The sequence below is a fragment of the Camelus ferus genome, chromosome 31 (genome assembly GCF_009834535.1).
Source record: "Camelus ferus isolate YT-003-E chromosome 31, BCGSAC_Cfer_1.0, whole genome shotgun sequence".
Lineage (NCBI taxonomy): Eukaryota > Metazoa > Chordata > Mammalia > Artiodactyla > Camelidae > Camelus > Camelus ferus.
Genome location: NC_045726.1, coordinates 15598676 through 15623107, shown reverse-complemented (window position 1 = coordinate 15623107; position 24432 = coordinate 15598676). Strand labels below are relative to the sequence as shown.

General features: G+C 43.0%; 2 protein-coding genes across 2 annotated transcripts in view; one reads left to right on the top strand and one right to left on the bottom strand.

The window, feature by feature from the left end:
• SLC18A1 (solute carrier family 18 member A1) overlaps positions 1-2032 on the bottom strand; it is a 40539-nt gene extending 38507 nt beyond the window's left edge. Inside the window, exon 1 of the mRNA XM_006180224.3 lies at positions 1623-2032. The gene's annotated coding sequence lies outside the window, so the exon portion shown is untranslated. The remainder of the gene's footprint in view (positions 1-1622) is intronic.
• ATP6V1B2 (ATPase H+ transporting V1 subunit B2) lies at positions 1374-24214 on the top strand. The gene is made up of 14 exons (XM_032470758.1): positions 1374-1557; positions 7829-7884; positions 12143-12241; positions 13449-13542; positions 13668-13745; positions 14214-14353; positions 14690-14791; positions 15138-15235; positions 15871-15994; positions 17558-17708; positions 19347-19429; positions 20632-20736; positions 20884-21015; positions 22780-24214. Exons 1-14 carry the CDS (start codon positions 1422-1424, stop codon positions 22858-22860), a joined length of 1479 nt encoding a protein of 492 aa, XP_032326649.1. The 5' UTR covers positions 1374-1421; the 3' UTR covers positions 22861-24214.
• Positions 24215-24432: the final 218 nt, after the last annotated feature.

Below are 24432 nucleotides of genomic sequence, written 5' to 3'. Positions count from 1 at the left end.
TTTACTCAAAATTAAGGAGTACTTGCTTCAGTGGTTTGGTTCAAAAGGGCTATAGGTGTTCATACCAAAGGGCATGGAAATGAGATGCCTCTAAAATAGACTTTAAATAACTAAGTGATGATCACTTCGTTTGTAATATAACACTGTCATATACAGCTCAACCCCTACAGTTTTCACCCATGTAAAAAAGTTTATTGCTCTCCATTCAGCATCTACCTCCCTATTATATCACAATGGTTTTCTAATGGCCAAATACAATGTATACTTGTAATATTCCTATTGCCTTTTCTTCAGTTTCTGGTATTAACAATACAACAATCGCTCCTTAAGATTTTTCTCTTCTCTTTTTGCTTCTAGGACATGTGTTCTGGGTTCTCTCCAACTCCAGTACCATTCCAGGTTGGATTACAGGATACTCTTCCTTTGTACACCCCCTAATCCTGGTGATCTCTGAAAAGCCAATCTTTAGCATCTTCCACAATACACACACTCTCTCGCTTATCTTTTTACTTTCACATTACCAACATGGTGATAAATTATAAATTTTGGTTTTGGTTTAGCCCAGATCTCTTCTCCCGGGATATCTACCTATATAGTCCAGTAGAAATCTCATTTTGAATATTCCACAGGAAACTCAACAGCTCCTCCAGACAATTAGCTTTTCTCTTTTCCTCCTCCACCACCAGCAAAGTTCCTCACTTCCTTCTCTTGTTTTTTATCCAGCAAACAGCACCATAATCAACCAATTACTCAGGCTCCAAACCTGGACTGTCACTTTCCACAGCCAGCTAGTCATTCGTGCGTTAATTCTCTCTCTTAAATAGTTTTCAAATACATTCCACTTTGTCTTCACGCCGCTGTCAGCACCCTAAAACAGTCCAATAAATGTTTTTTGAATGGACAGATGAGTGAAAGCATTGGAAAGGAAGACAATAAGGTGAGAAATGATGGCACATAGTGCCCTATGTTACATCCACTGGAATAGGGTTTAAATTCTGTTCTGTCAAGTGTGTTTTTAGAGTTTGAGCTCTCTTCATTCAATGCCATGAAACGCCGTTATAAAATGCACATCAGTTGACTCTCTCTTGTACGTAGCTGCCTTCTTCCCCCTCCCTCCCTTCGTCTGCGTCCCTTTCCCACCCCCTTCTTCTCCTTCTCCCTTCAGTTTTGCCTTTCTCCGAGCCCCGGGCCCCTCTCCCTGGCCCGGCGCCCTCCTCCCAGCACGCTGGTCAGCTCCCCGCCCGGTCCGCGCGGGTTTCGCCCCGCCCGCGCGGAGCCCAAGTCACGAGGCCGCGGGCGGGGCGCAGCCAAGGGGGCGGGGGCTCCGCAGTGCGCATGGGCGGAGCGGCGCGCGGGCCGCCTCGGCTATATCTGCGCCTGCGCGGCGCGGCGGCGGGGCCAGTCGGGACGGAGGAGACAAGATGGCGCTGCGGGCGATGCGGGGGATCGTGAACGGGGCCGCGCCTGAGCTGCCCGTACCCACCAGCGGGCCAGGGGTAGGGTCTCGAGAGCAGGCGCTGGCGGTTAGCCGGAACTACCTCTCCCAGCCTCGTCTCAGTGAGTATCAGGGAGCAGGACGCGCCCTGTCTGTGCCCTTAGCCCAGCCCCTTGCTCCCACTCACCTGCTGAGCCGGCGGGGCGGGGTGGGGGGTTGCTTTCCTCTCGCATCCCCGCGCCCCGACCCCCAGGCCTGTCTCTAGTAGGAGGTTCTCGTGTGCCTTAGTTTCCGTGACAGAGGTGGGCCGAGGGCGAGAGCACCCCCGGGCGGCTTCCCCTGGGTTGGTGGGCTCCTGGCTGGGGCCCCGCCCTCCCCAGCTTCCCGGGGTTGGAGCATGCTCAGGCGCTCGCTTCCTGGCCCTCCGGGAAGGCAGCTGCGTGCCCCTCCGAGCCTCATCTTCTCCTGGCCTCTCTTGGATCTGTAGGGGTCGAGGGAACGCCCCTCGCCATTCCCCACCCCTCGAGTGGGGACCTCAGGGCAAGTCTTGAGCTCCTGCGGGGGGAGTCGGTGTAGTGCCGTCGCTGACGTGGTCAGGCCTTGCGTGGATGGAGGTCAGGCCCGCAGCCAGAGGGAGATGTTTTTCGGCGGAGAGGCTGCTCCGCAGGACACCTAGATATCAGAGACAGCTAGAGCTGAAAAGTACCCTGCAGGTCGTCTAGTCTAACCCTCTCACTTTACAGTGAGAAGCCCGAGGTTTGGGGAGGGACGGGGCTTGCCAGGCTTTAGAAATGCATACCTAATTATTGGCAGAGCAGGGAAAGTCCAGGTTTCTTAATTCTTGCTGGACCTTTCTCTGCCATTAACTTTGTTGAGTGCAAGGCTGTTTCGAGGAAGCCCAGCAGCTTTGCCCGTATCATATTGCATACATGCAAAACATATGCATAGGCATGTTTAAGTGTTGTGGTTGTAAAAAGACGTCAGTAAACCAGTCTGAGGTGGACTGCTCAGCATTTCGGAAAGCAGTGGTTCCTGATCACTGAACAGTGCAGTTGTGTAGCATCAGACCTCTTCGTCGCTTCCTTAGGAGCTGGGATGAGGCCTGGGCACAGACTCTTATTTAAGAGTCAGGAAAGCGCTTGATGTTTTCCCAGGTGGTGAGACTGTTTGCACGGGTTAATTGCCGGAGTGTCTGTTTGTGGGTGGCTCACTGGTTAAAAAGAATTTCAGACGAAGGGTTTCAGCCTGGGAGCTCTCCTGCCTGACTAATCCCATCCTGAGCTGTCACTGGTCATGTGACAGCACTGCAGTGTGAGGAAGGAGGAAAAGACTTGAGTCAGTGGTTTGCAGAGATGTGCTTTTTGTACTGGGAATTATTGCATTAGAGAATGCCTGTTGGGAGTTTATGCGAGCTGAAGTGTTTCAAGAAATTGACAGATGTTGCATGCTTATATAGACGTTGGCAATAAGTAATGTTATAGATGTTGACAATAAATTGTTAGAAATTTATAACAATTACAAATACTCTCGTGAATTGCATTTGTATGCTCTGCTGTTCTTTGGTTAGAACAGATGGACATTAATGGTGCGTCTAGGAAAAGATTACAAGGGGCAGTAGTCATTTTTCCATATAATTATTCACTCTGTCGCAATTCAGAGAGCATGGACTGAAATAATAACATAGTTTAAAGAGTGCTCTGTGATCAAGGTTGTAAACCCTTAAGGGAGATGAATGTGATTTCTCAACGTTCTGTGTGTGGTGACTGAAAAACTTCTGCAGATGAGATCCTTCCCTACAAAACTGTTGCAACATAGAGCTTAAAACTGAACCTTCAGAGTTCAAGAATCCTTTTTGTATGCCTAGTACAGTTGACACATGGAAGCACTGTGTTTTATAATTGTTGTATAACTTTAATTTAAACCTCTGGTTCTAATAGTCTAGTATGTGGATTCTAATTGTGGATGGAACCAGAGTAGGGAGTTGGGGTATGTGGGCTGTTTCCCTTCTCTGCCTGGGTTATTCCAAGAAGCGCAAATGATATCGTACTTAAGCTAACGGCTGACTGCATTTGAATGTCATCTTTTTTCCCATATTGCCACATCCTTTTTTTTTTTTACCCCCAGCAGAGAGATTGATTTTTAATTGATGTAGTCAGTTACAGTATATCAATTTCTCATTTACAGCATAAAGCCACATTCTTGATTCTAGTTAAAAGTTTGAATTTCTTCTGAATAAATATCGTTTAACCTCTTAATTTTTCTCATTAAAGACTGATGATACCATCATAGGTGAAAAGTTACTGTTATTTAATGTGTGCTTTTTGAACCAAGGAATGGAGTAATATTGGCAGTTCCACTGTACAGATTCATCCTGGGTTTTGTGTGTGTGTGTGTGTTTTTTTTTTTTTTTTTGATTTCAGAATTGGGGGCTGTTAACAAGAAATGGAAAATGAGGTACGCAGGCTTCAAATGATCTTGAGCACATTAGTTAAATTTCTAGTCCAAGGAAAGAAAACTTGATTTCCTTTTAAACTTTGTGCAAAGTTAAATAATACACGGAGAGCTCTTGGAAGTGACAGTGTTTGAATTAGATAAACTCCATTGTTCTTGAGATCCTAGATCAGCTGATCTTACGCTTCTTTTAAAGCAGAGCTGGCCAGCCTAGTGACAAGTCAAAGGAGTCTAGGCCTGCCTTGTTCTAGAACCTTTCCCTCCTTGTCTACCACTCAAGGCGTGGGTCTCTACTTTTCTTGCACAATAGGAGATGATTGCTCCGGTTTTTGTGTTGCTAATAAGGTGTAGGCTACCGAACTATCGTTATGCAATGATTGTCAAATTTCTCTCTGAAAATTTCACAATCATTAAGTAGTGTTAGTCCTGTTGAACAGCCTTGCAACTTGTGGAGGAAGAAGATGCCATCTGACAGAGTATGTGCTTCTTAAAACCTCTGTAGATTTGGGGTTTTACCTGTTACTCTGTAAATGTTTGTCACCTGCTTGATAGTTCAGGATCAGAGGTGGGCCTTCTTGGTTGTAAAATGTGCTCCGTGTGCAGTGTAAACATGCCTGCGTGTTGGCAGAGTTCTGATCGCCCCTCAGACCCAAGTTCCTGCTCATTTGGAATTTTCAAGACAAAAGTGGTTGTTACTATTTCTAAACATAGATATATTTATATAATTGGTGAACTGGTAAATATTTATGTAACTGGGGAATAGGTTTTGATTCTTTGAAGAGCAGCTTGATGTCTTTGGCAGCTGTAACCTAAACTGGTGTCTCTGCTTTGGGCTGTTAATAGTAATGGTGAGGAAAGCTGGGTAGATACTATTGAGAGATAAAAGATGGTGTTTGGTATTATTTTATCTGCATGTTGCCGTCCCCTGCCCCCAAATACTTTTGTTATTGTGGGAAAGAGCTATAGTTTGTGTATAAAGTGTCTTCTGCTACTTGTTGCTTAGGAACTGTGTCATCTCCATATTTTTTAATTATACTGGAGACCACCGGCCATAGAGAGCCAGCCTTAGAATCGTAGTTGAGGGGAGGAAGAAACAGCTGGAGTGGGTGCATCAGCCTTGCCTACCTGCCAGTGTTTTGTGAAGCTGCAGTGAGGTAGCCTATCTGAAGATGCTCTGTAAAGCGTAAAGCACTTCAGTTTGGTCGTACCTTTTGTTTAGTCTGGATTATAACACTTACTTGTAGCCCAGTTTAATTTAAACCAAGCATGTTGCTTAACCTGTGATTTGTATCTGAAGTGATCTCATGCTTTTCATGCTTTCCAGGAGAGAGAACTGCTGAAGCATCTCCATTAGATTATTGCTTCTCTGCTTTAACTCTTCTGGTGACTGCCCTCCATTGGAGAAAGATTGTGTCCCAGAACACAAAAAATGACAGTTCAGGTTTAGAATTTGAGCTGCAGCACACAGTTAAAGAAAAGTGACCGGAGCCACTCTGTATAACTTCAGATCCTTTGGCAGGTTACTTAAATTCTGAGAATCATTTTTCTCTTATAAAACTTAGAATAATATTAGTTAACTCATAGACCTGTTAGGGAGATTTTAAAGATTCTTGACAAGTAAAATTAAATATGTATTGGTGGTATTGGTGTTAATCGATTAATTCCACATGGTTGCTTATTGGGTTTTTTTTTGAAACCTGTATGCATTGTTGTAGATTTCAAGACTGCTTTTGATGAAGTAGGATCTTATCTTCCATAGTTAGAAGTCTGCTTGATTCACTGCTTCCAAGAAAAGCAGTGACTAGTGTTTCTGTTTCCTGGTCATGCGTTTGCCTCATGACTGGCAAAACTTCATAATTCTGAATGAGCTTGAATTTAAACATGAGATTCCGAAGCATCGTTGTCATGGAGGTGAGAAGTTCAAAGGAGATGCAAATCTTGTTCAGAAAGTAAAGAGAATTTCAGAACCTGAAGCATTTTACTGATGCTACATTTTATTCAAAACGGAGTTGTCTGTAAACAAAACTAGATTCTCCCACTCCCAGTGGCCCACTCCCTCCTCCCATTTCCAACTGTTTAGGTAAAGATTCTGAAAAGGTCTGTGTTTCTATCGTTTTAAAAACTGGGTTCTAAGAAAACGTGTTTCTAACGTAGCTCACTTTGCATATCCTCGTAGCAGTTTTATGAAGTCATTGAAAAATAGTGTTTAAATTCTTTTAAAATAAAAACAATAAAAAATTGTTTGGGGGTAGGAATTATTTTTAAGAGTATTAGATTATTTTAAAACAGTGGGGAGGATTATCATAAAAGTAGCAGAAAATATGATACCTAGGGTCTTTCAGATAATCCTGAGGGATGATTAATTCTTCTACGTTACCGTGCCTGTAAGTAATTTAACTTTTTGAATTTGTGACTTGCCTTTTATCTAAGGTTGAAAAAAAAAGAGTCATTTAGGGTCTTCTGTTGAGATCGTTACAACTACAAATGCATTCAAGCAAATATTTGGTGTCAGGATTTAAACAGCCTGAATATGAAAGACGAGGGCCCCTGATAGTGCTTGCCTGCTCTGTGTGTCCCGGTTTTCTACCAGGGCACGTGCTTCCTGGCTAAAGGAATTGTGTTTTCAAATGCTGAGCCCTTTTAAGTGGACAGACTGGTTATTAAATGGTTCCTTCATTCTTGGGAGTCTGTGTTCATGCCAGAAATTTCTGTCCAGGGCCTCATAAGAAATCAAGCAAGTGAAAAATTCCCAATTGGTTGACAGCTTCTTATAAATTATTTTAGGCCTTTGTAAGCATTTATTTCATTTTTTCCCAGCTTTTCTGATTATGAAATTTAACTAATTCTGACATTGTTAGAATTGCTTTCCTGAGTGTTCAGATTTATACCCTATAACCACTGATCCCACTTGGCATGTATGCAGGTGTGATACGGTTCAAGGATAGCTACCTCCTTTCTCAAACGAGGGATTTGGGCAGTTTGTTGCTAGGGTGTAGTTTGCAGTAGAAGATTAAGTCTTCATGCTGACAGTTACATCTGACTTTTAAAAAGGATGCTTATCTTTTAAAATTTTTGTTTATTTTTTAATGAAGTATAGTCAGTTTACAGCATTGTGTCCATTGCTGGTGTACAGCATAATGTTTCAGTCATCCATATACACATATTTCTTTTCGTATTTTTCACCATAGATTACTACAAGATATTGATTATAGTTCCCTCTGCTCTGCAGTAGAAACTTGTTTATCTATTTTATATGTAGTAGTATCTGCAAATCTTGAACTCCCGATGTATCCCTTCCCCCCCTCCCCCCCCCCACCCTGGTAAGTTTGTTTTCTACGTCTGTGATCTGTTTCTGTTTTGTAAATACGTTCTTTTGTGTCTTCTGGTTCTTTCCTTAGAGTCCACATGTAAGCGATGCCATACACCAGTTTACTCAGGGCTTTTTGTCTTATCAGACTGCATTCTCCAGGTTTCCTCTGTGAGTTTTGTCACTCCTGAAAGGGTTCCTTTCCCCTCCTGTCTGCTTTGCGAAGTGCTCCGTTTTCTAGAAAGCCTTTTCTTTTCGCAGTCAGAGCTGCCGCAGGTTCTCCTGGTGCTCCCAGACTCTGCACACCTGTTAGAGCCCTTACTCCCCCTGCTCCCTGTTAACTGTGCGCTCCTGTGGGAGCTCTCCCCCTGTGCCTTTGCTTTTGTATCCTGGGTCCTTGAAACAATGTGATTTATAGTGAAGATCCAAAATATTTTGGGTTGGATAAAGGGGGATGATGAAAAGTTGTACAGACACAGGCGTATTTTATAAATTCAGTGGAAAATCCGTAACTGTTTGAGTGCTCCATACAATAATAGGCGTGGCGAAGCGGAGAGGGGGCTTGTTGCGACCCCAAGACGACTGAGGCGGTGCTTCTGTGTGACTGGAGCTGACTCTCCTGTGTTCCTTTCCAGCGTACAGGACAGTGTCAGGAGTCAACGGCCCGCTTGTAATCTTAGACCACGTTAAGGTAATACCACGACCGTTGCTGTCTAAGCATTTGTGAAGTTTTAAAAGCATGGTATTAAGTACCGTTCAGTACACTCTAAGTTGTTTGTGATGATTTTTAAGCCGTTTCTTGGTCCCAGTGTCAGTACTGTATAGGAGACGAGAATTTTAAAGGCTAGAAGATTGGATTCCAGTACTGGATCTGCTGCGGATTCTGTTTTAGCCTTGAGTCCCTCACCTGCAAAATTAAATGTAAAATTTGTTTGTTTTTTAATCCTTCCTCATAGGTTTATTAGGAAAACAACAATAATATTTATGAATGTGCTTAATGACTTGTAGGAATTTATAAGATTCCTGTGGTGTGTGGCCCCTGTCAGAGGCTGCCTTGAGTTACAACTGTTGGCTGTAGCTTTGTTTTACCTTCTCTATTAAATTTCATGGTCTTTGAGTGAGTAAGCAATGCTCCTTTTATCTGTGAGGGCCTGATACTGATACTCAAGTCATGAATAAGCAACAGGTTATCTCAACAGTGACTAAAACCATAAAGCAAAGAATCGTTTTTACTTACTCAGTTTGTTGAAGCTCTTTAGTTACATGCTGCTTTTTTAGCCACACCTGTATGTAAGAATTATAAATGCCATTCGCGTTATCTTAGAGAAGGAGGCATAGAACACACTCTGTAATTGAATTCCCTGGGTGAAGCCGCCTGCCCGAGCTCTGTGATCAGACTATCTTCAGAGGAAGTAGTTTATGTAACGTGCTCTCTAGGACAGCAGCTCTGCACCGGTGGTTGTTGAGGGTAGGTCAGGAGGAAAGGTGCACAGTTAACAGTTTGTTGAGAGAAGTAATGATGGAAGTACATTTGGCATGTGGCCCCTCTGGAAGCAGGAAATAAAGTTTCTTAAAAGAAAGGGCAGAGCACATTGTGTCTCCAGCTTTATCACTGAGATGGTATTTTTGTGCGTGACAAGGTACCTATACAAATTAATCTCCACATAAGGATACAGCTTACCCCTGGCTACGGCTTCATACTAGTCTGCAGTTTGATTCAGAGCCTCAGCATACACCACTTCAGTTGCACAGGTCTAGGCAGGCGCCTGTTAATGTTTTGTGAAAGGACTGAGTGTACACCTTTATTTTTCAAGGAAACTGTGGGAAGCTTTGTTTATTTCTTTGTTCTGTATTTCTTTTTTATATACTCTTTATTAGATACAATTTTTGGCTCATATTTTTCAAATATGAAGCTTTTATACTGGTAAATACGTATTTGAAAAACAGTTAAAATTATTCATCTTTCTATGATAAGCATTGAGCTCAACACCAAAATACACACTACAGACACATAAATGTCTAATTCGTAAGTGCTGTGCAGGGTGAGCGCAGGATGCTGTGAGAATCAGTAACAGGGAGGACTAAGAAAGCATCTTGGAGGAAGTAATTTTAAGAAAGCTGGAAAAAGTTTTATTGAATGCTTTGAGTACAGCTCCAGCTGAGGAAAAACTGGTAAATAAAGTTCTATGTAGTTGTAAGAATGGCTTTCTACTGCCAGATTGAGTGATTTTTTTTTTTTTTTTTTTTTTTTTTTTTTTTTTTTTTGGTTTTAGTTTTTGGCTTTTGTTTTTAACTTAAAACATACACATAAGATCACGGAACAGATAATGTTATACAGAATAGAAGGAGATGGAGACTGCTGTCCGCCAATTTGTGAAGGCAGCACACCTGAGATTCTCAAACCAGACAAAGGGTCGTATCAGGAAAGGAACAGGGGAGCAGTTCTCACTTAGAAGCACCAATTCAAAAATCCTTCATAAAATGTACTCGTGTATTGGATATTAGCAAAAAATACATTAGAAACTCAACAGAATTATGACCAAGTAGAATTTATCCCTGTAATACAAAGATGATTTGAAATTAGGTAATGTCAGAATAGTTCAGGTCATTCATAGATTATTAAACTGGAAAAAGTTTATGCTCTTCTCAATAAATACAGGAAAAAAATCTTTAAAAAAATAAAAGAAGGTCTTTGAAATAAGGAATAGAACAAACTTTTAAAACCTCTTAAAGGATACCCATCGTATCCTACAGCAAACAGCACACTTAAGGAGCAACTAGAAACATTCCCATTTAAATCAGAACAAGATGAGGGTGCCTGCTGTCAGCACCACTATCAGACTTTGTGCTTGGACCCTAACCAGTGCTGTGGGGAAAAGAAATTGGGGCATAAAGAGATTAAAAAGGAGAAGGCACAGCTCTCACCATTTCTTGGCAACGTGATGAACTAAGCGGAAAACACAAGCCATTTGGTAGACAAACTGTTAGAAACAGTGCCGTAAAGCAGTGCTGCTGGGTCCAAGGGTCAGTCTACATACAAATAACACCCCTTTATCAGTGACGTGTAAAATGCCGGAAGTCGTTACAGTTGGTAACTTTCTATAGAAAACTGTAGAACTTTGTCGAAGAACGTAAAAGAAGACAGAGTAAGAGGAGAGTCCGTGTTCATGAATGAAGAGGCTCAGAACAGGAAAGATGTTGATTCTCCCCAGGAAACAAAAGAAGTTAGGTAGAATAGTTCAGAGTAAAGATTTGGTCTCGTAATAAGCAGATACTTCAGTGGAGCAAAATTAAGATTCTTGAAACCAGTTCTGCTTACACCTGAGAATTTGACTTGGTAAATGGTAAAGGCTACATTAGCAGGTCAGTGGGGGACATTTTTTGCTGCACAGTAAATATTATCGGGGCATTTGTCTTCCTATGTGAAAAAAAACAAAACGTGAAAAACCTAGAAGACAATATAGAAGGCCATGTTTATGACTTCAAATTGGAAGGTCGTCCTACACAAGGCATAAAAGGCATAAATCATAAAGGAAAATAAAAACTACAAAAATTCTTTCTGATAAGATGTCATAAACAAAAGACAAGAAATGGAGGAGCAGATGAATTTTCAAAAGGAGTCATACTCAGAATCTATGAAACTTATGTAAAAATAAGAAAAAGCAGACCCAGTTGAAAAGTGAGGGAAAAAATATTAATAAGCCAATTATAGGAAATAAAGTCTAATTGTGAGGAAACATGAAAAGATGCTCAATATTGGTAGGATCAGGAAAATGCAGATTGAAAGATACTATTTTTTACTGTATCAAAATGGCAAAAGTTAAAATTTAATAATATAAGGTTGGCAAAGATGTAGGGAAATGAGGCTTTTCTGTACTATTAGGGAGACTGTAAAGTGACAGTTCCTTTGCAGAGTAATTTCGCAGAGAACGGGCACACCCTAGAGCCCACCGCTAGGTGACCAGGTACCTCAGGGAAGCTAGGGTCCACCTGTGTGAGGAGCCACCCGTGAGAATGTTCACTGCAGCTTGTTCGCAACAGTGTGAATCTGGAACAGCCTTGAACACCAGTGGTGGAAGAACACCTAAGTAAAACGTAGCGTTACTTGATTTTATTTTAGCTATGTCTATGCCAACATTACTCCTAAAACGCCCATTTATTCACATTAGCGTTTCCAAAATCAAGTGTCGTAGAGTCAGTGTTGCATCACAGATGCGTTGACAGACGTTTTCCTTCACATCACATGAAACAGTGATGCATCTTTCAAAAGACTGTATTAATAAAGGAAGGTAAATATCACCATGACAGATCCAGAACATGAGGTCAGGTCGGGGGAAGAAAACCAAGGTGTAGGATGGTACGTCTGTATGTTGCTATTTAGGTAAATAAAACACTACAATGTATTTTTGGAAACATGCCGTTTAAAATATTAAAAACGGGTTAGAGGAATACATATCTGTTAGGAGAATTAGATTGAGATGGGAATGTTAGCATTATTTATTACAACAGCAATTTTTTACTATTTAGTTGCCTTTTATTCCTGTCCTCCCGAGGTGATTACACAGCCCAGAAGCAGACATCATTTCTGAGTAGTGGGAACTTGGTTTCTTGTCAGTTTTGTATCTTTCTATAGCCTCAAAACTTAAGAACATATACACAGAGGGAGAAAATTAAACTGCTGGGTTTTCACTGACTTAAGAGCCTTCCCTCTGTATGTACCTTGTGCTGTGTTTGCCAGTGCATGTGCCAGCGATGAGTGTTCCAAGGACCTAACCTACCCGAGGACAGTCTGAACCCTTGGCATGTGCCTGTGTGCTGGGGGTGGGGGGAGGAGGGACTGGGGGAGGGGGGACTGCACAGGCGTGGTGCTGCGATGCAGGTAGAGCGGACGGCGTATTGTGATGCGCTTTTAGGATGTGGGTTAACGGCCTTCCCTTCTTCCTGTTCAGTTTCCCAGATACTCTGAGATTGTGCAGTTGACACTGCCTGACGGCACAAAGAGAAGCGGGCAGGTTCTGGAAGTTAGTGGCTCCAGAGCAGTGGTTCAGGTAAGCACCGCTTTCAGAGCCTGGGCAGCTGAACTGCTTTCTGATCACAAAACCACGGAAGAAGCACCGATAGTTTTTTCTAGTCACTATCACGTAACTAACTATACACAGATCTTTCTCGCCCTATGGGTGGGGTCATGTTGTACTTAATCCATCATAGGTTGAAAGTGCATCTAGCAGACTGAACCTGCCGAACGTTACAGCTTGGCTTCCACTGAAGGTGCTCAGAACAATTACGCTAGCATACAGTGGTGCGAAATCATCTAACCCAGGGCCTGTTTTATAGTAAAGTGTTGAATCTCTCATGTGACTTACTGTGCTGTATACTGCGCTGCACTGCAGTGAGAAACAGAGCGGCGGTCTGGGCACAGAATGGTTGTAGGTGTGTCGTTGTTCCCGCCCGTGGTGTCGTGGCTGACTGGGAGCTGCGGCCCTGCTGCCGCCAGCATCACAGAGAGTGTCGCACCGCGTGGCGCTAGCCCAGGGAACGGTCGGCATTCAAAATTCCAAGTACGGTTTAGTTTCACACCATCATGCGCCAGGGACCCTCTGTGTCTTTAGAGATTGATTACTGGCCGAAGGGAAGAAAATTATTTTTGCATGTTTTCTTGCCAAATGTCAGCCACCTATATCCATTCTAGCCCAATAGCTCCACTGGTAAAATGGCTTTTTTCTTTTTAATGGATAAAATGAAACAGACAATAACATTGAAGGAGCAAGATGAAAAGCAGAGTTCACAGGTTATGGGATGAAACCAAAACAAGATCTGAGTTTGTTTCTTTAAATTGTCTCTGAGAATTCCTAGTTTTTAATGTTACTGATTATTGCAAATGCCAGTTTTTTCAAAAAATTCAGCAAAATTTCTGTAACGGGCCAGATAGTAAATTGTTTAGGCTTCGTAGGGTTACCTAAGGTCTCTGATATGTGTTCTTATGCTTTATTTTCCTTCTTTCTTTTTTTTTTTTTTAAAGAACTCTTTGAAAATGTAAAAAATGATCTTAGCATGCGTGATGGATTTGGCCTGCAGGCCTGGCTCTGGTTAAGAGGCTGAACTTGGCTCCTCATTCACCACTTTCATTCGTGTTGGTTAGAAATGGTATACATTTGTGTATTTTACTTTGTAAGGGCTGTTTAACAGACAAATAAACTTCAAGTGCTTATGATCTAAGTTTCTCGCACCCTTCTGCTCACTGTACTTTCTTGGCAGGTATTTGAAGGGACCTCAGGCATAGACGCCAAGAAGACGTCCTGTGAGTTTACTGGGGATATTCTCCGAACACCAGTGTCTGAGGACATGCTTGGTAAACGGATGTTACTACTCACTATGCGCAGAGATCTGTTTCCTTTTTGACGTATTTCCGTGAAGTCTTTTAAAAACTAGAAATATTTGAGTCATTGTCCACTCTGTGGTGTTGCTGTTTGACAGGCCGAGTATTCAATGGATCAGGAAAACCTATCGACAGAGGTCCTGTTGTGCTGGCTGAGGACTTCCTTGACATCATGGGTAGGGGCAAGAAAATGGATTTTGGTGTTTGGGGCACGCAGCATCTGTCTGTCTTACACCTTTGCCAGATGAAGGGCGATTTTTGTGATACTTCAAGTAGATGACAGCATACTCCATAATTAAAGCACTTAATTAATTTGTTCATTAATAATTTGTTTGTTATTTAATGCATTTATTTTTACCTAGAGATCATCTTAAAATTTTATGTAAAATACCTTAAGATATTGTAAGATATCACTAGTTTGTACCTGAAAGGTAAATAGTAAAGCCATGATGGCTTTGAAATTAGGATTTCATTCTTACTTGCTATACCTTACATTTCACTTTACTACTATAAAAAATTAATGGAAGAAAATAGTTTCAGATTTCAAAAATAACTGGTTTTTTAAGAGTAGAAAGAAATGCTTTATATGGTTGTAGTCTTAATGTACAGAGATATTAAAATTTTCCCTTTTGGAAATGCATTAGGCCAGCCAATCAACCCTCAGTGTCGGATCTACCCAGAGGAGATGATTCAGACCGGCATTTCGGCCATAGATGGCATGAACAGTATTGCTCGGGGGCAGAAAATTCCTATCTTCTCTGCTGCTGGCTTACCGCACAATGAGGTGAGGACTAGGGTCTGTTTGGTATGAAATGTAAGAAGGCAGAATTTCCAAATGCTTGGCTGTTAATGAGAAACCAAATAAAGGGTTTTCAAAGTAAATACCCAATGTTATTGTTCATATATTCCAATTACATTGAATTTTTATCCTCGCATATCTGGCTTCTTGCTTACTCTTATGAATCTTTGCGAAAATAACAAAGAGGTTTTGTTGGGTAAAGCCCTTTAAGATATCCCATTTCATTTATGATTACAGTTACCAAAAGTTTAGGGTAAAAGGTATTTTGTTGTGGAAATGTTAGTTGAGATTTCAACTAATTTCTTCTGTATTCCTCATCAGATTGCAGCTCAAATCTGTCGCCAGGCTGGTTTGGTAAAAAAATCTAAAGATGTAGTGGACTACAGTGAGGAAAATTTTGCGATTGTATTTGCTGCTATGGGTGTAAGTAAAACGTTTTCTGTTTCAGTATGAACTGTGAAATCACCTGTGTTATTAGAACAGTGTAGAAAAGTACACATACATGTCATTGAATTTACCTCTGCGTAGAGAAGATGCAGCTTGGTTCTTCGGGCAAACTAGGGATGAATATTCAGCATTTGACTGGAATGTAAGAGTCATTCTCTTTGCGCCCAAAGCAGGCAGTTTACTCTGTTGGCTTTTGCAAACATTTTTTGGGTACTGGAAACCGTAGAAGAAGGAACAGTGCAAATCTAAAGCTCGGCCTGCATCAGAAGTAAATATTGAGAGTTTTTCTTTTCCCAGGACTGACGAAGTCATTGCCTTTTAGGTAAACATGGAAACTGCCCGCTTCTTCAAATCCGACTTTGAAGAAAATGGCTCAATGGACAATGTCTGCCTCTTTTTGAATTTGGCTAATGACCCAACGTAAGTAAACAAATAGAGCTGTTTCTCTCGGTTCACGCGGGCTTCTGGTCACGAACGGCACCTCAGACTAGGCGTAGTGACAGCGTTGCGGTGGAAGCAGCGTGGGCCTGGGAAGGAGGTAACCGAGTTTAGATGCCAGCCCTGCTTCCTGCAAGTTACTTGGTTTTGGGCAAGTCACTTAGGCTCTGAAGCTTAGTTTCTTCTTTCATAAAGTGCAGTAAATAATACTTGTCTCGCAGGGTTATTGTACATATTAAATGAGGTAATAGTGTAAATTACCCAGCTCCCAGTCCATGCTCAGTAAGTGGTCTTTTGCCTGCAAAACCTGATGCCTGTTTCTTTCCTCCCTTTCTCCTCCTCTCTCCGTCTCAGTTTTGAAACTATATAGTTCTGAGAAATTATGGGGCATTTATAAGATAATCAATTTAACTATAACAAGTAATTCTTACTGTGTAAATACATAAGATAACTCTGCCTTACTTAAAAACTTGTAAAGTAATCATTGCCCAGCCCTTCTCAGTTTATGTAAAACTTTAAAAGGGAGGCTGTGAGACTGTCCTGTTATTTCCAGAATCATTCTCTTTTGTTTTTGGCCTTTTTGTTTGAGTGACAGAGGACTTGATGTTTCATTTCAGTATTGAGCGAATTATCACTCCCCGCTTGGCTCTAACCACGGCCGAGTTCCTGGCCTATCAATGTGAGAAACATGTATTGGTTATCCTAACAGACATGAGTTCTTACGCTGAAGCACTTCGAGAGGTAATTTTTTTCTCAGTTAAAATGAATTAATTTTCAGGGTTATCTTGTCCCTTTGCAAGTTTTCACTTTTTTAAATCATGGTTTTTTTTAAATTCATTGCTCTTATATTAGTAGAATACCTTAATTAATCAGAAAAGAAAATACAATTTCTGTCAACCCAGTTGAAATGACTAGAGGATGAGATTTAAACCATTATTAGCGTACTTACCGTACTGTCACTGTCTCCACTGGTTACGACTTGATTCTAAGAGTGAAGGATGCAAGCTGTTACGTCAGTTACTCTCCCAGGAAGTCCTCTCTCTGTGCAGACTGTCAATTTTTAGCCCTTTCCAAGAATTTCATTTTTAATGATGTAAATCTTTATTTCTTTACATAAAGACTGTACTCTGGCAGAACCCTCTCCAGAACTTTTTTTCCTTCAGAAAATTCAGTGTTTTTTTAGAAACAGCATGAAGATTCTGGCAGTTCCCATCCGGGAGTATGGGGTGTTTTTCTCATGCAAGTTACTGAAATTTTGAGTGAGTTGCTCTTTTAGGTGTGTAAAAAAAGGGAGAAAAACTTCTGAAAAAACATGCTGTATAAATATCTGGCTTCTAAAAGCTCCCTAAGATCCATCACTGTATCTCACTCTGCTACAGTGCTTTTTCACTGCCCCCGTCCATCACAGTTCCTTTTCCAAAATGCAGTAAAAATAAGTGTTAGAAAAGTGAAAATTTTAAAGAGATACACAATTTATAAGCCTCCTTTTATTATTATTATTATTGCTAGATTCATCAGACATAGTTATTCTATCAGATTGCCACTGAAGTTTCGATATGTTTATCTTGCTTTCTGCGTTGTCTCCTTACACACTGATAAAAGCTGGTCTGCAGACCACGCTTTCTGTCGCACTGCGGAAGCGCGCTCTTGGAGGTGCAGAGTCGGGCTTCATGCATTAGGGTTCTTGGTGGTTGTGGATTAGTGTGTGTGTCTGTATCCTAGTGTGCACGTCTCTAAGAGATCATTTATTACCATTGTTATTTTGTGCAGTGATCTAAGGAAGCTTTATTTGGCCCTTGATTCCAACTGGGAACTGGGGTTAGTAACGTAACTTCCTCTTAGGGTCGTTGTGAAGATTAAATGAAATAACGTATGTAAAGTGCATCAAACACTTTCTGGCATATTTCCTTCCCTTTTGATCTTTTCAGGGTTAGTTTATGTAAACCTGGCTAGATCCGTAGTGTGAAATGAATCTTGTCAACTAAGTGTTTTCTCTTAGTTTTAAAATGGACTAGCTTTGATTTATAAATTGCAAGCAGATTTTCTTCCAGCAGGCTGTTTGAAGATTTATGTTGTGGCAGTATGATTTTAGCGAGAAAACTTCTAGTCCCCAGTTGTCAACATTTTTGTTACAGGATAATCTGAATTTGTGTTGCTAGATTTTTCTAAATCGTCTCTCAGAGATGGTATTTGAAATGAACAAGATGACATTTCCAAGCTTGTAATTTGGCACAGATGTGTCCTAAGCAAGCTTGAATTCTCGTTCTATGGCATGTGACGCAATCCTCCTTGGTTTACTGCCAGGTTTCAGCCGCCAGGGAGGAGGTTCCCGGTCGACGCGGTTTCCCAGGTTACATGTATACAGATTTAGCCACTCTGTATGAACGTGCTGGTCGAGTGGAAGGCAGAAATGGCTCAATTACTCAAATTCCTATTCTCACCATGCCTAACGATGGTAAGTCTTGGGTCTTTGGATTATGGAAGAACTAATCCTTGTAAGGACTTTGATTCTAAGAGAGAAGACCAGTTATCTTTTTAAGTTGAAATTCTTTTGAGAGTTTATCCTCCTTGAGTTTACCTTACCTAGGGATTTGTGCCTACATAAAATTTTTCATTTCAAAACTACCTGTAATTATTACTATTTTATAGAAAATTTTTCTCATAATTTTAATTTTTAATTTTCATTTATGAGCTAGTATTTAGTGTCTGCTGTTTGTAGGACGCTGGTATGGATATAAGGAATTTTTAAATAATTGATGGGCTCTACTTACTACTCCTTCTAGTCAGATGTTTTTTATGTATGTGCACCAGTAATTTAAGGTAGCTTCAGTGCCAGATGAAGAGCACAGGTAGTGAATGCCACAAGACTCCAGAGGCGGAATGATCGCCAGTGGCTTGGCAAAAATTATTTCATTTTACCATGTGTGTCAAAGCGCGCAGGGTGGTGCCTGCCTGCGGGTATGCCCAGCGGCTCCCGGTGAGGCTTTCGCCGTTCCCGTTGCCCGCACGTCTTTCCATCCTTACCTCGGTTTGTTTGTTTTTATTGAAGTTACAGTGTGTTAATTCTGGTGTACAGTGTAATCTCCCAGTCATGCATATACATACAGATACTCATTTTCATATTCTTCATTAAAGATTATTATAAGTTATTGAATATAGTTTCCTGTGCTATACAGAGGGAATTTGTTTTTAATCTATTTTTATGTACATTGATTAACATTTGCAAATCTCAAACACCCAGACTTACCCCTTCCCACCCACTTTCCCCCCAGTAGGGTTATTTACTGTGTCTGTGAGTCTGTTTCTGCTTTGTAGGTGAATTTGTTAGTTTTTTAAAAGCTCTTTTACAAAATATTTTCAGAAACAGTACTGACTCACTTGATCTTCACAGGGACTTTGGGGTGGATGCTCCCATGTGAGGCGAAGTGATCTGTCACAGTTAGATGTGGCAGCTTCAGAACCCAGGCGGTCTGAACACTGCCTCTGACGTGACGGTGGTTTGTGCCGGGGAATCAGCTGCACAGTCACTTCATGTAACTTCACAGACTGGGAGATGCTGCCTGTGTAGTGTCGGTTTACTGGTTGGCCCAGCCTCTGTATTTTCCATATTAAAATGTGTGTGTCCATCTGAGATCGTGCCCAGTATACGTCAAACTGGCAAGTCTCTGCAGGGGAACTTTATGTTTAAAATGGAATTGAGTCATATTTAGGGAGAGATCACATACCTGGGAGAAGCAGTGCTTTTTATGAGTGCAGCTGGTGTAACTTCCGTCAGCGCGTCTGACTGCTGCAGCCGGGTAGACTGTCCAGCGCCGTAAGCTCCAGCCACACTTGGCTGTTTAAGCTCTAAAGTTTATTGAAATTAAATAAAGTTTGACATAAAGGTTTTCAGTCACATTAGCCACACTTCATGTATTTAATAGCCACATTTGACTGGTGGCTACCATGTTGGAGAACATAGATAAAGAACTTTTCCATCATCACAGAAAATTATTTTTTTATCTAGCACTGTTTTAAGTAATGCAGTGGCGCCTGTGGGTTTGTTCGTGTGAGACGGACACTGTAACTGATGTGGGCTGTCTCCCCCTGGTAGATATCACTCACCCCATCCCTGACCTGACTGGATACATCACAGAGGGGCAGATCTACGTGGACAGACAGCTGCACAACAGACAGGTATTTGACGTCTGAGCAACACTGCAAGCCTACAGATCTGTCTTTCAGTTACTTTTTAGTGATTTTGACTTTGCTCTTAGGAATTGTTTTCTGTAGAAAATATCAACTTGAATCGTTTCTAATATGTCTGTACAAGTGTCACTTATGTAATACTAAAATCCTAGTGTGGGTGAGGGTGGCAGGACCAGGAATTAAATTACCACTTTCCTTATTATGCCCTAAAATAGGGCCACTTGTCCAAGAACTTTTGAGGGGTCTTCTGCTCCACGGTGGTGTAATCTACCAGTCTTGTTAATATAAAAACATTCTTTTTACTTTAAAATTTTTTTTAATTGAGGTGTAACTGGCATAACATACATTAGTTGGAGGTGTGTTTGTATCTGTTGCAAAATGGTCGCCACAGTCAGTGCAGCTCCCGTTCATCTCCCCTGAGTTACAGAGCATTTTTCTTTCTTGTGGTGAGAACTTTGAAGGTCTCCTCTTCCAGCCACCTTCAAACATGGGTGTTAGTCACCGAGCTGAACACTGCATCCCCATAACTTACTCGTTTATAACTGGAAGTTTGTACCTTGAGCCCCTCACCCATCTTGCCCACCCCTCATCCCCTGCCTTACGCAACCACCACTCTGTTCTGCATCTGTGAGCTCGACTTTTTTTTGTATTTTTTAGAGTCCATATACGTGAAATTACACAGTATTTATCTTTTTCTGTCTGACTTCCTTCAGTTAGCCTAGTGCCCTCATGGTCTATCCTTATTGTTGCAAATGGCAAGATTTCATTCTTTTCTACGGCTGAATAATCAAAACCAGATTTTTGATTGGTTCCACCATAGATGCCAGCTTCTAATACCAGCTTTTAGGTGGAATTGTGAATTTTTTGTGTGTGATTTTATGATTCAGAGTTTAGAAGACCATTTAGATTTGATAGTGTAGGCAGATACTGAAAATTCAGTTTTTTGATTTAATCTGGTACTGTTTTGTAGATTTTGCTTTTTGGATTTGATTCTCGAAATCTTAAGCCATAAAATATTTCCTAAGCGTCCTCGTCTTACCAGGGAGACACTCACACTTACGTAGGAAACCCGTGTGGCGGTTTTACGCATTCTGAGCAAAGTTCATGAGTTTCAGAATTCTCCTTTATTACCAGGAAGGACTGGGTTTTGTACTTGACTGTAGTATCTCCCCCTTCCCATTCTACCCAAGATCTACCCGCCCATCAACGTGCTGCCCTCGTTGTCGCGGTTAATGAAGTCTGCGATTGGCGAAGGCATGACCAGGAAGGATCACGCTGATGTGTCGAACCAGCTGGTACGTAGGTTCTCTCAGGGCTGCTGTTTCAAGCCCTCAGTGCTTCCTTGGCTCATTCTCCCTGCTGTCTTACACTGCTTGTCTCTCTCCCGTCAAAGTGGAATTTTAATAAAGAATATTGCTCACGGAGGCCTCTCCTCTCCCCAGTACGCATGCTACGCCATCGGCAAGGACGTGCAGGCCATGAAGGCCGTGGTTGGGGAAGAAGCCCTCACCTCAGGACGACCTCCTATACCTGGAGTTCCTGCAGAAGTTCGAGAGGAACTTCATTCGCTCAGGGTAAGCGCCCGGCCCCGTGAGCACAGGCAGCGCCGTGGGGGTGTGCGCCGCGTGGGCCTCCTTCCTGGCCCGAGGCTTGCTCTCTGCGCGGGTTTCCTTCTGATGGGAGCAGAGGTTCTTCCAGCCTCCTGTGTGTCTTTGTGCTTAGCCCTCTGGGTGCTTCCCTCTGCCTTCAGCTCCACCGTGCAGTTGTTCAGCTCTTGTCTTGTTCTTTCCCTTCCTTACGAGCGGCCTCCTGCTTTGCTGCGTCCATCCCCCCTCTGCCTCCCCTCAGCCAGCCCACAGCGACGCCCTCCAGCCTGGGGGCTGGGGCTCTTCTCGTCCTCCGTGTTGCTTTCTTCCTGCTGCTTAGCTGCTCCTGTTCCTGAAGGCCGAGCTGCCTGTTCCTTCTGGGCCTTTCCTGTCCCTGGCTTTGCCTTTCCCCCTGCTGTTGACTGACTTGCTGCCTGTGAGCCTTCATCCTCGTTCTGAAGCTCTCCTCCCACACCTCCACCTTTGTATCTGCCACCACCCCTGAGGCTCAGCGGTGCGCACTGAAGGGCTTCCCGGGCTGACCAGCTGCTGAGCAGTCCCCTCTCCATGCCTGTCCCCCTCTGGCCTGGCCGTGATCCTGGGTCGCCTGCCCGCGGGAACTGGGCGTGATTTCCTAACCTTCCTCCCGTGCTCTCCGGCCATCACATGTTTGCCGCTTCGCATTGTTCTCCTTTAAAACGTCTTACCCTGTCCTGTTTTCATTCCCATCACCATTCGCTCGGGCCAGGGATGCTCAGAATTCAGTGCGCTTTTCAATCACCTGGGGATCTCGCTGAAATGCAGGTTCTGGCTCAGTAGCTCTGGGGGGTCGGGGGGGAGGTCGCAAGTTCCTGGGCGATGAGGAAGCTGCTGGCCTTTCCCCAGCCGCCCTGGCTCTCTGTTCCATTGCCGAGTGATTTAGTGTTAATTTCACCGATTGTCGCTCCATGAAGAAGTTTATCATGGTTTTTATTACATCGCGTATGCCACACTTCCAGGCTGCTCTGATCGCTCTCTGTCCTGCCACCCCATCTAGGGCTGGTAAAATATTTTTTTACCTCCGTGGTACTTAGAGAAGATGTATTTATTGTGGAATAATGCATCAAGCTGCACTCTTAGGATTTGTGCACTTTTTAATTATGTAGGACATTTTGAAATTAACATTAAAATCCCCAAAATATATGATTCGTGGATTTTCTTAAAAAACTTTTTTGCAGAACCGAATAACTTCAAAAGATAAACATTACTCTGGTAGAGAAAAGAAAAGAACTGAAGACTTCAGCCACTCTGATTTCTCAGTTAAAAAACGAGAATTATTTGCAGGATAAGGATGATTCTACTATTAAAAATAATAACAGTGACACCTTTGAAAGCCTCCGACCTATTCAGGTGCTTGATGGGTGTTTAGGGCCTCAGGCGTCCGCCTGGCCCCCTGCAGGGCGTCCTCTGTTCCCGGGAGCGCTCGGACAGAGCTCCGCCTGGGTCTCGTTTGCATTGCTCAGTGGAATGTGTTGAGAGCCTCCCGGTTGTCAGAAGAGCTCCACACGCTCCCACTGCCCCTCTGTCTCTCTCACTGTCTGCCCTGATTTCCACGTTCAGTCGCGTCCAGCCCCGGGAGACATAACAGCTCCGTGTCCCTTCTCGTTCGTGCTTTGTGCTCACAGTGCTAGTCCCATGCAGGGCAAGCTTTGAGCAACACTGATAAACTGGAGGGAGGTGGCCTTCATTCATCCAGTCTCAATCTTTTGTAAGGTCCTTACGAAAACCGCACTGTCTACGAGACCCTGGACATCGGCTGGCAGCTGCTCCGAATCTTCCCCAAAGAGATGCTGAAGAGGATCCCGCAGAGCACGCTGAGCGAGTTCTACCCGCGAGACTCCGCCAAGCACTAGCCGCTGCCGCCCGGCTCTGTGCGCCTGTGAAATGCTGGTTCTGTGCTCTTGGTTCCTTCTGCACACCCCCTCCTTCCCCACCTCTGTGCTGGACTTTACTGTGTTACCCTGTAATTAAAAACGAAGACGAGGTAACATATCGTGCCAGTGTTGCAATGTTTTAAACTGCTAACAGACTTTAAAATATCCCCTGTTCAGAAAACCTGGATCTTCAGTGCTTAGTTTACAGCCGCTGAGGGCTGGAGGTGAGGGGTGCTCACGGACGTGTGTATTTGTTGTACATAGCGGTGTAGTTAGCTAGCTGCCCGGGGTCCTCGTTATCCGGGTCCCTCAGACCTCCCCTCTCCACCCCCTCGAGGAGATTGCTGTCTGAGTTACGATGCTTCGCTCCCCACGTCAGGGGCGGCGTAGGGTCTGAAAGAGGCTTCCTCTCAGAGCCGAGAGGCTTTCCTGAACGTTTGTCTTTAGACTTTGGTCTGCCTCTGGGTCCGTCTACTGCTGCTCTAAGCAGATGGCTTTTGCTGTCCTCCTGCTCTTTCCTATTTAATGATAGATCAGAAAAGGAGGTTCCTTTTCCTCCCTGGTACGTGTGGGCCTCCACTCCCGTGTCTCGCTGGTCCCCTTCCCTCTGAGTGACACGGAATCGTGCAGCGTTTGCACGGCCAGCCTCGGTCTGGCGGCAGTGAGATGCCTTGTCCCGATGACACTTACTGCGTTGCCACGCAGAGGAATCATACTTAAAATAATTCATAGAATTGTTTGGAAAGAATTGGGATACAGTTTTTTAAAAAAAGAAAAAGAAACCCCGGGATCCATTGCACGTTTGGACGTGCTAACAGTTGTCTGAAGTCTCTGCAGTGTTTACCAGCTGCTAAAGGCACGCTGGGGGGAGAAAGCTCTTCTGTGGATGGACATTTTAAACTCTGTTAGATACTCGCCTTTGGGAAATGCCCCATTTTTGGTCCTGCTTTCTGACCTCTCTGCCTTTTCAGGGTAATCTTGTGGCACAAGTGATAGCATTTAAAAGCTTTAGCCTTTTAATTTCTCCTCCGTCCTGCTGCGAGCCCTGCGCTGTCCTCTATGCCCTTCTGACGTGTCTCCTGCTTGGTCTCTCCTTTGTCACTTGGGTGCGATGGCAACTTCTCTGTGCATTCCATCTTTCAAGTTGTGTGAAGTTCTTCACTTTTCTCTCTGAGGGTGTAGGGGGAGGGGGGGAGTCAGCATGATTATATTTTAATGTAGAAAATGTGACCTGGATATAAAATGAAAATAAATATTAAATTAAATGGAAGTTACCTAAAGTGACTCTGTATCTTGTAATCAGAAAAGCAGTAGCAACAAGCAGGCGCGTGACATACAACAAGGCACCTCTTTGATTCACAGTTTTGAACATCATAACCGGTACTGTGAGCCCCCTGTGCTACAGGGACGCGGCCCGGGGTTTGTACCCCTCTGTCTCTCAGGCTCCCCTTTCAAGCTCTTTTCGGTAACACCTCTTCCAGCAGACGGTAGT

What these genes read in the sequence shown, in the direction of transcription:
- ATP6V1B2 (XM_032470758.1), top strand. Translation starts at nt 1,422, where the DNA reads ATGGCGCTGCGGGCGATGCGGGGGATCGTGAACGGGGCCGCGCCTGAG. An exon ending in AGTGTCTGAGGACATGCTTG is followed by an intron (nt 13,543 to 13,667) that starts GTAAACGGATGT and finishes GCTGTTTGACAG; the next exon opens with GCCGAGTATTCAATGGATCA. An exon ending in AATTTGGCTAATGACCCAAC is followed by an intron (nt 15,236 to 15,870) that starts GTAAGTAAACAA and finishes GTTTCATTTCAG; the next exon opens with TATTGAGCGAATTATCACTC.